The 12,387-nt window shown below is 42.0% G+C and overlaps 1 protein-coding gene across 1 annotated transcript in view; it reads left to right on the top strand.

Moving 5' to 3' along the window:
* The window catches only part of LOC145405080 (uncharacterized), a 193,457-nt gene that overhangs the window by 13,217 nt on the left and 167,853 nt on the right, over positions 1-12,387 (top strand). Inside the window, exons 3-5 of the mRNA XM_080276590.1 lie at positions 2,580-3,381; positions 9,295-9,365; positions 10,502-10,611. Coding sequence (XP_080132716.1) covers positions 2,580-3,381; positions 9,295-9,365; positions 10,502-10,611 — 983 coding nt within the window. The remainder of the gene's footprint in view (positions 1-2,579; positions 3,382-9,294; positions 9,366-10,501; positions 10,612-12,387) is intronic.

The raw sequence follows: 12,387 nt of genomic DNA, 5'->3' as shown, positions 1-12,387 counted from the left end.
GGAAAATAGTTTTATAAGTTACTTCAAATGACAGTGCATAACACAGTGTAAATAAAATAGAAATGTAAATAACGTAAATAAAATAGAGAACGTAAATAGAAATGTAAACGAGTAGTATTATAAGAATACGAGTATATACCCTAGGAGTAATGAAAGTGAAAGTTTCACTATAGCATGTCTGAATACTATGAGTTATGAGAGTGAAGATGAAAGTGACATTCACTCTCAATGCCAGTATACAGGACGAGAAAGTGAATGCTATGTATTTTACTGAAAGAAATTGAATCCTTACAGTGACAATAAACTAATACTACTGAAGGAAATTTATGGATAAAGACTGTAGATATATATAAGTGTTATATAGTAATAGAAATATAAAGTGTGAGGGGTTTTATGAATAATAAATGACAGAGTACCAAGAGCGAACTAGCGCAAGTGCGGCGGTCAGACGCGCTCATAATTTTCATTGCTTTCACAGTGTTTTTTTTTTGGAGTATGGATCCCAAACTACTTGAAAATCATAGAGTAGTGTTTATAGTGTTAATATCTGGCTGTGGTAATCATATTACGGGTTGTCGGGAAGTGTAAAGTGGAGACTTCGTTACCCAACTTCAGAGGTCTCCACAAGTCCTACGGTAACTGACGAAGGCTCAACAAACATTCCAGGAGAAAGCTGAAGGTATGTGCCATAAGCATAAATAATTTTAATATTCTAGGACTAATAACTGATTTTTGGCAAATATTTTTTGAGAGTCTGTCGGAGCCCGAATAACCCCGCGGCACACGCAAAACATCGGTAAACATGCCCGCGGTGTAGGGGTTAAGTAAAATAGGTTGCATTCACTTTCTTGTCCTGTATACTAGCATTGAGAGTGAATGTTACTTTCACCTTCACACTCATAACTCATAGTATTCAGACATGCTAGAGTGAAACTTTCACTTTCATTACTCCTAGGGTATATATTCGTATTCTTATAATACTACTCATTTACGAATGAGGATATAAAGGAGCGTTGTGGTGTTGATGTGGATGTGATAGGAAGCGTTATGAGGAACACACTGAGGTGGTTTGGCCATGTGGAGAGGATGAAGGGTGAAAGACTGACGAAGAGAGTGTATGTGAGTGAGGTGGAGGGGGGAAGAGGGAGGGGGAGGCCGAGGATGAGATGGAGGGATGGGGTGGAGAGGTATATGAGAGAGGGGTGTGTGAGTTGGGAGCAGGGCAGTGAAATGGCGGGGGACAGGGCGACTTGGAGGCGATTTGTTTGTGGCCACCCCGAATGGGATTGAGGCGTCTGGCAATAGATAGATAAATAGACATTTCTATTTTATTAACACTGTTATGCACTGTCACTTGAAGTAACTTATAAAACTATTTTCCACTGTTCACGTATATTTACATTCATTACTTTCACTTGCTGTTTACACATTATTTACAATTCCACTTGCACTGTTTTACTCAATAGAAAGATCGTAGTCACTCTTTTATCAATTGTCAGCCCTTTACCTCTTTCCACACGAGGTTTAGTAGGGGGTAAAGGTCACAGGGCCCTTTGCATGGGGGTGAAAAGTCCCTGAAGTTAGCTAGAGCAAACAGACGTACCTCCACATTGGAAGATGAGAGTGAACTGATAAGGGTGCGCCGGGGTGGTGGCCTACCTAGGGAAATGCATGACTACCAACGTTAGCCTCTTGACAGCAGCTAATATATAGCAGTGAAATGATTGGCAGGAAATCTAGACAGTACATTATAAATTAGGTAGTTCCAGGTGAATGTAAATATCACTTAGGCTTCTCCCTTCCCTCCTTATATGTATATTTATTACGAAAATAGATTATATGGCATATTTCAAGGGGAAATAAACAGCGAAAATTAGCGAACGAGTGCACGTGAGGTGTTGTCAGGTGATAATTAGCCAATTCCAGGTGTATGGCACTCTCACTTGCCTTATTTCTTTCTTGTATATATTATTTGGTATAAGAATAGGGCATAGGGCATATTTCAATGGATGAAATCAGTGAAAAATTCCAGGGAAGATTTACTTAGCATAGCACGGCCGGGCAGGCGAGAGGATAGGGTAATGGAGGGGGGGTAGGGAGGGGAGTCAAGAACGGGGAGAAATGGCTAAATTGTCAACAATGGATGGGAGTACAGATGAGATTAGGAGTGCTGACTAGTGTTGGACATTGGCAGTACTGATAGATGATACAGGCCACCACTTGGAAGCCCGGGTGAATTCAAAGTAACACAGAATTACAAAAGCAACGCCCCGCGGTATGATCCCTTGCTCCCAAGCGTCACGAAAGTGACGCCCCGCTGTTAAGGGGTTAATACCGGTACGTATTAAAAGAGGTAGACTATAGTTCGTATCAGGTAATGTGAAGCTTTTACCTCCAGTATTTATGGTGTAGCATTTATAAGAAAATAGTTTTTCTTGATGGAACATAGTCCTCTTAATAAGAAGTTTTCACTTTACATGACTGCTTATGCAACCATGTGCATTGCTGTGCCTGGGTTGCAGTATTAAAGAATAATATTGATAATGTGTGATTTTTACTGATGTGTTTGTTCTTGACAGATGTATGGGATGTATGGTATGTATGGTGCAGCACCTGGGATGTATATGCCCATGCAGCACCAGAACACCCCACCTCCCAACATGCCGAACTTCAGTGTACCACCCCCAAGTTTAGTTCCACCAAATGTCCCTCCTCCATCTATGCCTCCCCTGCCAAATGAACCTCCCCCTCCCCCTCCCCCAGAGGAAGAGGGAGGAAACAAATCTGGTGTTAAGTCTGGGACTAGTGGTGGTACTCAAGAGAAAGCCATAACTCAGGCTTCTGAAAATGCAAGCTCAGTACAGCCACCACTTCCACCAACCCCTAATGAGAAGGAGCAGCCCCCGAGTTTAATGGGAGATCCACCCAAGAGCTTATTGGGTGAACCACCCAAGAGCTTAATGGGAGAGCCACCCCCAAGTCTGCCAGGACAGTCTGCACTAAGTCTGTTGTCACAGCCTCCTCCAAATGCACCAGGACAGTCAACACCAACTTTGACAGGACAGCAAAGTTTACTGAGTGAATCACCACAAAAAGATGGTGATAGTAAAGGTGATGATAAAAAGAGTGCTTGGAGTGGCTCAGGACCTCAGAATCAACAAGATAACCAAGATCAGCAGAGTGTAAGTGGGGAAGGGGCAGGAGGGCTGAACAATCAGTGGAGCCAGAATAGCAGCCAGCACAAAGAAAGTAAAGACAGTGGCAACACATCCCAAGAAAAAGGTGGTGGTGGGCAGCACTGTGGCAGCACACCAGAGTCAACCTGGAACCAACAGCAAGGACAGAATGCCAATGCTCAGGCACAACAGTCCAGTACTGACCGTGAGTTGAAATCCCCAGAATCCAGGTGACACCCATTTTAGTTTATTCTCTCTGCTACCAGAAGATTTTATTCAACTGAGGAAAGTCATTTCATATTGAAAGTGTTTGTGAAGGCTGTATGTAACCTCGACAGTACTATAAAGAAAAAGTCAAGCTAAATAAAATCAGGGGATTACAATTATAAAATAAAATGATTCCTCCTCCCCCTCCCCCTCCTCCTCCTCCTCCTCCTCTTTTTCTTCTTCTTTGTCTTCTTCTTCTTTTCCAGTCCATTTAATGGTGGAATAAGTGTATGACTTTGGTGCAGAATGAAACTGCCTCTTATTAAGAACAGTGGAACTGGGACTATTGAGAAATGTGCAGAAAGTGGCTAAGATAAAGAATAACGGGATTCATGAAAGATTTGGAGTTAGGAAGTATATTGACACCGGAATTGAAAAAGTTTTTGGTCATGTGGAGAGGATGAATGTAAGTCGGATAGTGAAAAGGGTGCATCTGAGGAAGTTTAAAGGTGGGAGGGGGCATGGGTGGCCAAGCAGAGAGGGATTGATGTGGTAAATATGTGAGAAAACAAGATGTGGAAGTTGATGAGGTTAGGGAACTTACAGGAGATTGAGTTGGTTGAAGAAATTTGTACAGTGTGTGTGACAAGGGCTTGGCACCCATCTTTTCCCAGCATTGTCATAGTTGTTGCTGACGGATGGGTATTGGTAAACACACAATTGTGGATATTTATCTTTTTGATGTGGAGTCACTACTCTGGGTGCTTGAACCGTGAATAAATGAGAATGTGGCCACTTAATGGGCCAGTGCACTGAGTGGTCCTGACATCTGGTGGGAGTCTGTGAACTTCTCCTAGAAATACGTTTTGCGGGTTTCAAAGATAAATTTTTCTATGCGCTTTCATGTAGTTTCCTCAAATCACAAAATTTTTCATATGCATTTGACAATAATGCTATTGGTGTGTAGATAGCAGGCTGTGAAGCCTATGCCTAGAGTCGGACATTTCATATGCATTTGACAATAATGCTATTGGTGTGTAGATAGCAGGCTGTGAAACCTATGCCTGGAGTCGGACACATTTAAAAAAAAAAAAAAAAAAAAAAAAAGTGGCATTAGAGGGGGGAAAAAAATCGTAAAACAGGAATCATCATCTCCATGGAATTATCTATCTATCTATCTATTGCCAGACGTCTCAATCCCGTTTGGGGTGGCCACAAACAAATCGCCTCCAAGTCGCCCTGTCCCCCGCCATTTCACTGCCCTGCTCCCAACTCACACCCCCATCTCTCATATACCTCTCCACCCCATCCCTCCATCTCATCCTCGGCCTCCCCCTCCCTCTTCCCCCCTCCACCTCACTCACATACACTCTCTTCGTCAGTCTTTCACCCTCCATCCTCTCCACATGGCCAAACCACCTCAGTGTGTTCCTCATAACGCTTCCTATCACATCCACATCCACACCACAACGCTCCTTTATATCCTCATTCGTCAGCCTGTCTCTCCACGTGACTCCACAGGCTCCTCTTAAATAACTCATTTCCACTGCTCTCACTCTTGACTTGTGTCCTTCCAACAATGTCCAAGCTTCACTTCCGTACGTTAGAGTTGGTATCACAATACTGTCATGTAGTAACTTTTTCACTTCCATGCTCACTTCCCTGTTTCTTATCACTGCTTTCAAAGAACCAGCAACCTTTCTTCCCTGCTGTACCCTTTCAAGCACTTCAGCCTCCAAACCTCCATCCTTACTCATCACACTACCCAAATACTTAAACGTACTCACATTTTCCAATTCCTCACCATCTAACCTCGCTGTACATTCACTAACTTCACCTCTCTCAAAGACCATCACTTTACTCTTCCCTACATTCACCTTTAGGTTCCGTTTCTTACACACTCTCTCAAACTCATCCACCAAGCCTTGCAGCTCCCCTTCGTCTTCACTCAACAACACAGTATCATCTGCAAACAGCAGTACAGGGAGTTTCCAAACACTATCCTCTCTCACCAGGGCCACTCCAACATCCACTACCCTACCTTGTACCTCTTTTATTACCCCATCCATGTACAGATTGAACAACCATGGAGACATGACACATCCCTGTTTCAAACCAACTTTCAAAGAGAAAAATTCACTTAGTTCACCATCCACACGCACTGCAGCCTTCGCACCATCGTACATACTCTTCACAGCATTCAACAACTTCCCATCTACTCCATATATTCTTAACACTTTCCACAATCCTTGTCTATCCACCCTGTCATATGCTTTCTCCAAATCCATGAAAGCCGCATACAACTTCTTTCCCTTCTCTAGAAACTTTTCCACTAAAGATCTAAGAATGAATATCTGATCTACACAACCTCTTCCCTTCCTAAAGCCTCCCTGTTCTTCTCCAACTAATTTCTCTGTTCTTTCTCTAACTCTGTCTATAAGTATCCTACCATACACTTTTCCTATTATACTAATAAGACAAATGCCCCTATGATTACCACACACTTCTTTTTCCCCTTTTCCTTTGTACAAGGCAATAATTATACCTGACTTCCAATCCTCAGGGACTCTACCTTCCTCCCAGGCCAATCTGCACATCTTCCACATCCATTCTACTACTATCTCTCCCCCATGCTTCAGCATTTCACCACACACTCCATCAATACCTGGGGCTTTCCCCAATTTAACTTTCTTCATTGCTTCCACAACTTCTATCCTACTGATTTCTTCCTGTCTTCTCACCTCCCTCCTTCTCCCAGCCATTCCCCAGCCACTTATACTCACATTACTTCCATCCTCTGTGTTCAACAATTCCTTAAAGTGTTCTCTCCATCTGCTCACTTTTTCTCCCTTCTCCACTAGTAATCTACCATTTTTATCTTTCACTCCCCTGCTAACTTCACTTCCACCCTATCTTACTCTTTTCACTTCTCTCCAGAACATTTTCTTACAGTCCCTCCACTTTACACTCAAATTCCTTCCAAATTCCTCATCCACTCTCTTCTTACTCTCTCTTACTAATCTTTTCACCTCTGTCTTCCTTTCCACATATAACTCTCTCTTCCGCCTCTCAACTTCTTCCACGCCCCTATTTCTCATCCATTCATTGTATGCTTTCTTCTTTTGTGCCACAGCCTGTTTCACCTCTTTAGTCCACCACGCTGTTCCTTGCACCCCCCTCTGTCTTCTCTTCCTTCCACACACCACATCACATGTTGCACATATTTCTTCTGTAAATTTCTTACACACACCTTCCACGTCTCCCATCTGCTCCAATTCATATTTGCCCAATCGTTCCTCCACTTCTCTCTTATACTCTGCCTTTTTCTCATCCTCTTGTAACCTTTCCACTCTCCTTGCAACTACTCCTTCCTCTCGTCTTTCCCTTCTTCTGTTCCTCCATCTCACTTGCATCCTAATTCTGGCCACCACCAAGTAGTGGTAAGAAAGTCCACTCCCCCAACCTCTATACACTCTTGCATCCTTTACACATCTTCGCATCCTTTCATCCACACACACATAATCAATCATTGCCTTCCTTTCATTCAGTTCACCACCCACCCTTCTCATCACTCGCCATGTATACCTGTGGATCATTTTATGCCTGAAGAGGGTATTGGCTATCACCAACCCCCTCCCAGCACAAATGTCCACTAACGCACTCCCATTCTCATCTGTCTCGGCAGGCACACCCCACTCACCACTATTCCATCCACCTTCACATTACCAACTTTACCATTCATATCACCAATCAAAAACACTCTCTCATTCCTTCCAAACTTTTCCATACACACTTCCACATTTGTCCAGAACTCTTCTCTCACTCCATGGAATTAACTTCTACATATAATTTACTATTCAGTAAACATCCAATATATATGGTGTAAGACTATAACATGGTAAATACATGGGGAAATACTTTCATGCACAAGTTTTGCCATATTTTAATCCCTTTGCGGGATTAGGGTGTCAGGCTATAGATAGATTGATAGATAGAAAATTCGTTGTCGGATCAATGTACGACATGTTTTCCTGGTTGCTCTCCACTCAACACCTCTTCTACATTGCGTCTCCCACAGCCTACGTCGTTTGGTGTCCATATTTGATGGAAGCCTGGCCCATCCTTTCACTTGTTTCATGAATGGGTGCTGGTCTGCGCTGAAAGTTGAATCTGATTTGCAGTCAGCCACGGCACAAAGTTCGTCATTTTGCTAACTGTTCTTATTGTCGATGTCACACTGCTAATTGCTAAGTATAGAAACCCACAACTCTCAACACTGACTGAACAAATCACATGGTTAATCAATGAAAAACTTACTCCCAATTCTCCATGAATAGCCTGTCCAGAATATGTACCACAATGCTGACAAGCACTACATTCTATGATTCTTGTTATCCTCTGTTCTATCCTCCACAGCACTCCGCTACCTAGCAATAGCCGCTAACAACTGCACTTCCAAGGCAGTGGAAGGGAGAAATACCAATAAAAGAAAGTGTCATGTATAGACTATATTGTCAACTAAACAGTTGTGATGATCTCAAACGGAGAAAGAGAAGTGTATTCTTACAAGGTGTGAGTGCCTCATGTTTCCTAGTCATAGTTGCTAAAAAATGTACTGCTCCAAGCTAGTGTAAGCAAAACTCTGCTGTTAATCAGTGGAGAATATGTATAAAATAAATGCACGACAAAGGAAGGGTGTGGCACGACCCACCACCTTCTTTTGTTGTATTAGCACTCTGTACCTTTACAACAACAAACATTTCAGATCAACCAAGTCATCCCATCACCGACGCATCTCACCAGTCTCGTGTTTGTTTACAATCGTACGTGTGGTAGAGCCCAGTACCGAATGGAAATGTCGCATGGCGAATATATCCGTATCTTTCATCATTGTTCTTTAAGAAATGGAAATCCTGTTACCCTTATTCGAATTACTTACCGTCTTTATACATCCATGGAGACAATATTTCCACATAAACCCTCTTTAATACGTCCCTAGAAATCACCTGATAGGCAGGAGTAGAACATATGTTTGAATACTATTTTTCCCCAACCCATCTTCTTTATAAGGCCATGAATATTGTAGAACCCTTAGTTTTGCTGGTGTAAACCTGATGTTCAACATAACAGTAATCAGTTTTAGCTGGCTTTAGGTAGAATAACATGAAATATTGGTAGCTGTAGCCCTCACACCCGCAACAGGCGCATCTGGGAGAAGTTCACAGACTCCCACCAGATGTCAGGACCACTCAGTGCACTGGCCCATTGGGCTGACTTTTGATAGTTTCCCTCTGTCAGGTTTTTTCTTGCTTTCTGAACCCTACCTCACCCCATGCTTGCATTCAGGAAGAGGATGGTGGTGGTGGTGATATGTGGGGACAGATGTCAGCCTCATTACTAAGCTTCATTTTGTGATGAAAATAGTTGGGATTATAAAGGAAAAAGTGACGATGACCCCTTCATTTCAGTTGTTTTTATTGACATTCTCCTTAAATTTAAAAGTGTGGACTGAATGAATATCTTAGCCTAGGGCCCACAACACTTCTTATGGACTGGATGTTTTACAAAGGATAAGGGAGAAAGTATACAACCTATATAAAATATGACAAAAAGGTGGGAGAAGAGGACTGGAACCTCTTCCGCAGTTTGTACTGGCTTAAGCCTGTTGGAACCTCACAACTCTTCATTTTGTTGCAAGCAGCCTTAACCCACCTGTAATGCAGAAGAGAATGGGAGATAGTACTTCCTCCAGGATTTCTTTTTCTCAGATACATGCCCACAAACAAAATGTAGAATCTAGCTCCATATAGCCTAACTCCATATGAATGAGAGAAATTATGTTATGACTGTTGATATTGGTAATGTAGCAATGTTATATTTTAATTTCTTTTGTGTATGTGTGTGTTTTCAGAATCTTCGGAGACTCAGCAGGAAAGCTCACAACCAGGAGGAGGAGGCTCTGTGACTGGATTTGATGAAAAGGCTAGTGTCAGAGTATTTCATTTTTCAGTTTGGTCTCAGATATTCTGGTAGTTCACTTACTATGTTGACTTGGAGTATCAGGGATTAAAATTTTAGCATTGACTAGTTTAACTGATCATCTGACAGTTAAATAACCATTGATTTAAATGGTGGTGATTTCATTATGTAATTTTTTGTCATGGGGAGAAAATCGTTAATGTTCCTATTTATGGTACCTTATACCTGAATGCTTGAATTGGTGAGGGAGCTCAAGCACCTGCATGCAGAAAAAACGGGGTAATATTGCAAAGAAAGTGAAAAGTTTGCTGACACAAGGAAGGGACTGGCACAGGAAGGAAGTGGCTGGTACTACATAGGCTTTAGTATGAAATAGAGGTGTGTGTGTGTGTGTGTGTGTGTGTGTGTGTGTGTGGCAGTTGCGAGAGGATTGCCTGGAGGAATTTTAGTGCTCACAGCATAGGTGTGTGAGACTTTATTGTGAAATGAAAACAAAAAATTAGGAGATTATACATTGTAGGTAGGGTTTTTGAGAAATGTGTGGAGTGCAAGGAGTGAATAGAAGAAGAATACGTTTAATAAAGGATATGGAGTAAAGACGTCTGTTGGCAGAGTTGAAAAGGGTATGCTTAGATAGTATGGCCGTAGGGAGAGAATGTGTATAAATAGGATGATGAAAAGGGTATATGTGAGTGAATTTGGAGGAGGGAGAAGGTAGATGTGGTAGGTTAAGGAGATGGATAGATAAGGAAAATGAGTGTGAGAAAGTGAAGTATAGAAGTTAATGAAGCTAGGAACTTCAGTGGATTGAGTAGGCTGGATAGATTTTATACAGTATGTAGAGATTCATTCTCTCTCTCTCTCTCTCTCTCTCTCTCTCTCTCGACGCATGCACTTGCATACGTATCTGGCTGGTAGTTATGAAGTACACGTGTGTGGATAGGTCTGCCTATGAGTTGGAGTGAGGGTTCTGGGGCTTGAATGGTGCAGTGTGTGTAGATCATATCACTGGACATGATATTAATTAGTTTTCTCATTATCATGCATATCTTTTTCCCTGCTTTCTGGATCCTATTTCATCTCATCTGTGGGTGAGATATAAGAGACAGGATGATGATTTATTGTATCATTATCGACAGAATGATAAGGATCTGCAGGAATTTGACCGTCAGTTCAAGAACTGGGAGGACCAGTTTATGCAGTGGCGAGAGGAGAACAAGAACCATCCCGACCAGAGTGCCCTCAAGAAGTGAGTATCTTTTATTCTTGTATCAGATAATAGTTGCTCTCTATTTCCTTATTTTATTTTGAGGGAGTGTTGAAGCCTGCTTGGAGGATTATGATTGAAATGAGAGAATGTTCTAGATTGGAGATGTAAATGGTGAAGTGAAGAATGTAGGAATAGCTGGAGTAGTTGGCCAGTGGGGTGTACCCACTGATGTGGTTAGAAATGATGGTACCTTTGAGGATATTTGTGCCAAGGGAGGCTTAATGATGGCCAATGCCTTGTTCACACACAAAATGATGCATGAATATATGTGGAGGGTGGAAAAGAAAAGGGAAAGGGATTTGATAGAACATAATGCACTAAATAATTGTGGGTGTGGGTGGGGGGGGGGGAGTTGACTGCATCCAGAAGTCATTGCTTGATACTTTACTGAAGTGTAAAGTTAAATGTTGAGGGGGGGGGATTTGACCATTATGTAGTAGTATCAAGGATAAAGTTACAAAAGTGGTGAGTGAATAGAAATAAATTCAGACAGAACAACGCACACGTTGTAAAGAGATTAGAAAATTCGCAAAAAGAAGAAAAAAGGCTTGGAGTATAAGAGGGAAATGGGGAAGTGAATGGACAGATATAACTGAGCTGGTTGTTGTAGTGGCCCCAGGCCCAGCTGGACATCAGGCTGAAGGTGACCATCTCCTGTAGTCCACCACCCTCCATTCAGGAGCTAGGGAGGGAGTTGAGGGATATTTTTATAACCAAGCAACTGAGCTGCCCTGTTATATCAATGCCACCGTGTGAAGGCATCTGTGTCCAGTGCTACCTTGGAGCAGATAAAGGAAATAGGTTTGAGTAGGGCATTCACAGAAGAAATGTGTGCAGGGTAGTGTGTGAGGAGATGTGCAGGATTAGAAGAGATAATGGGGTAATAGGGACAGTCTGGTGGAATGATGAAATCAAATGAACTGTTGAAGAGAAGAGGAAGGCATACAGTAACTAGGTGGGAAATAGAGGGGATGGGAGCATGGACAGATGAGCATGAGTTGTATGTAAGAAGAAGAAAGAGGTGAAGAGACTACTTAGAGTACCAGTACAGTAAAAAAAAAAAAAAAAAAAAAAAAAAAAATAGTGTGGAGCCAGCCTGATTGTATCGCAGAGGGAATGTAAGAAACTTTTGAAAGGTCGGGAAGACAGTAAGCAACAAACTGAAGAGGTAGCCAAGGGATAAAAGTTAAAAATGGCAAACTGACTGTAGAGAGAAGAGACAAAGTGAAAAGATGGAGAGAGCATTTTAGTGTGTTGGTAAATGGAGAGAACAAATGTAGTGCTAGACTAAGTGGTTGGGGTGTGACTAGAAGAAGAGCGGTAAGAAAGGAGGGCAGAAATGTGTGGGGCAGCAAAGAAATTCAAGAAGAGGAAAGCACAAGGGATTGGTGAAATGTTGGAAAACTACAGTAGACCCTCGATTTTGTGTACCTCAGTTGAGCGGCCGTCAAGTTTAATGAGCACTATGAAGCCACTGGAGTTTTGTCGGCTATAAAGAACAGTGACTGTTAAATGGGACGCAGTACATTTTTCATGAAAAAGTGCAGTGACAAAGATGTGAAATAAACTGTAAAAGGGCAAAGCTATGGGCCAAGGTAGTGTAAAATGGGTATAGTTTTCATTTTTAGTACTAGAATATGCAGTTAAACTCATTTATTTTCAGATGTGCACAAAGTTCCACCATGGGGGAGTCATTGGATATTACTGATATTTAGCTTTATCAGATCAGGTGTCGACCCAATTAGTCCATTATAG

This window comes from Coenobita brevimanus, chromosome 65 (genome assembly GCF_032717465.1).
Source record: "Coenobita brevimanus isolate Jiangsu-jjx chromosome 65, ASM3271746v2, whole genome shotgun sequence".
NCBI lineage: Eukaryota > Metazoa > Arthropoda > Malacostraca > Decapoda > Coenobitidae > Coenobita > Coenobita brevimanus.
Note: the sequence above shows the minus strand (reverse complement) of the source record. Positions and strands in the feature narration are given on the sequence as shown.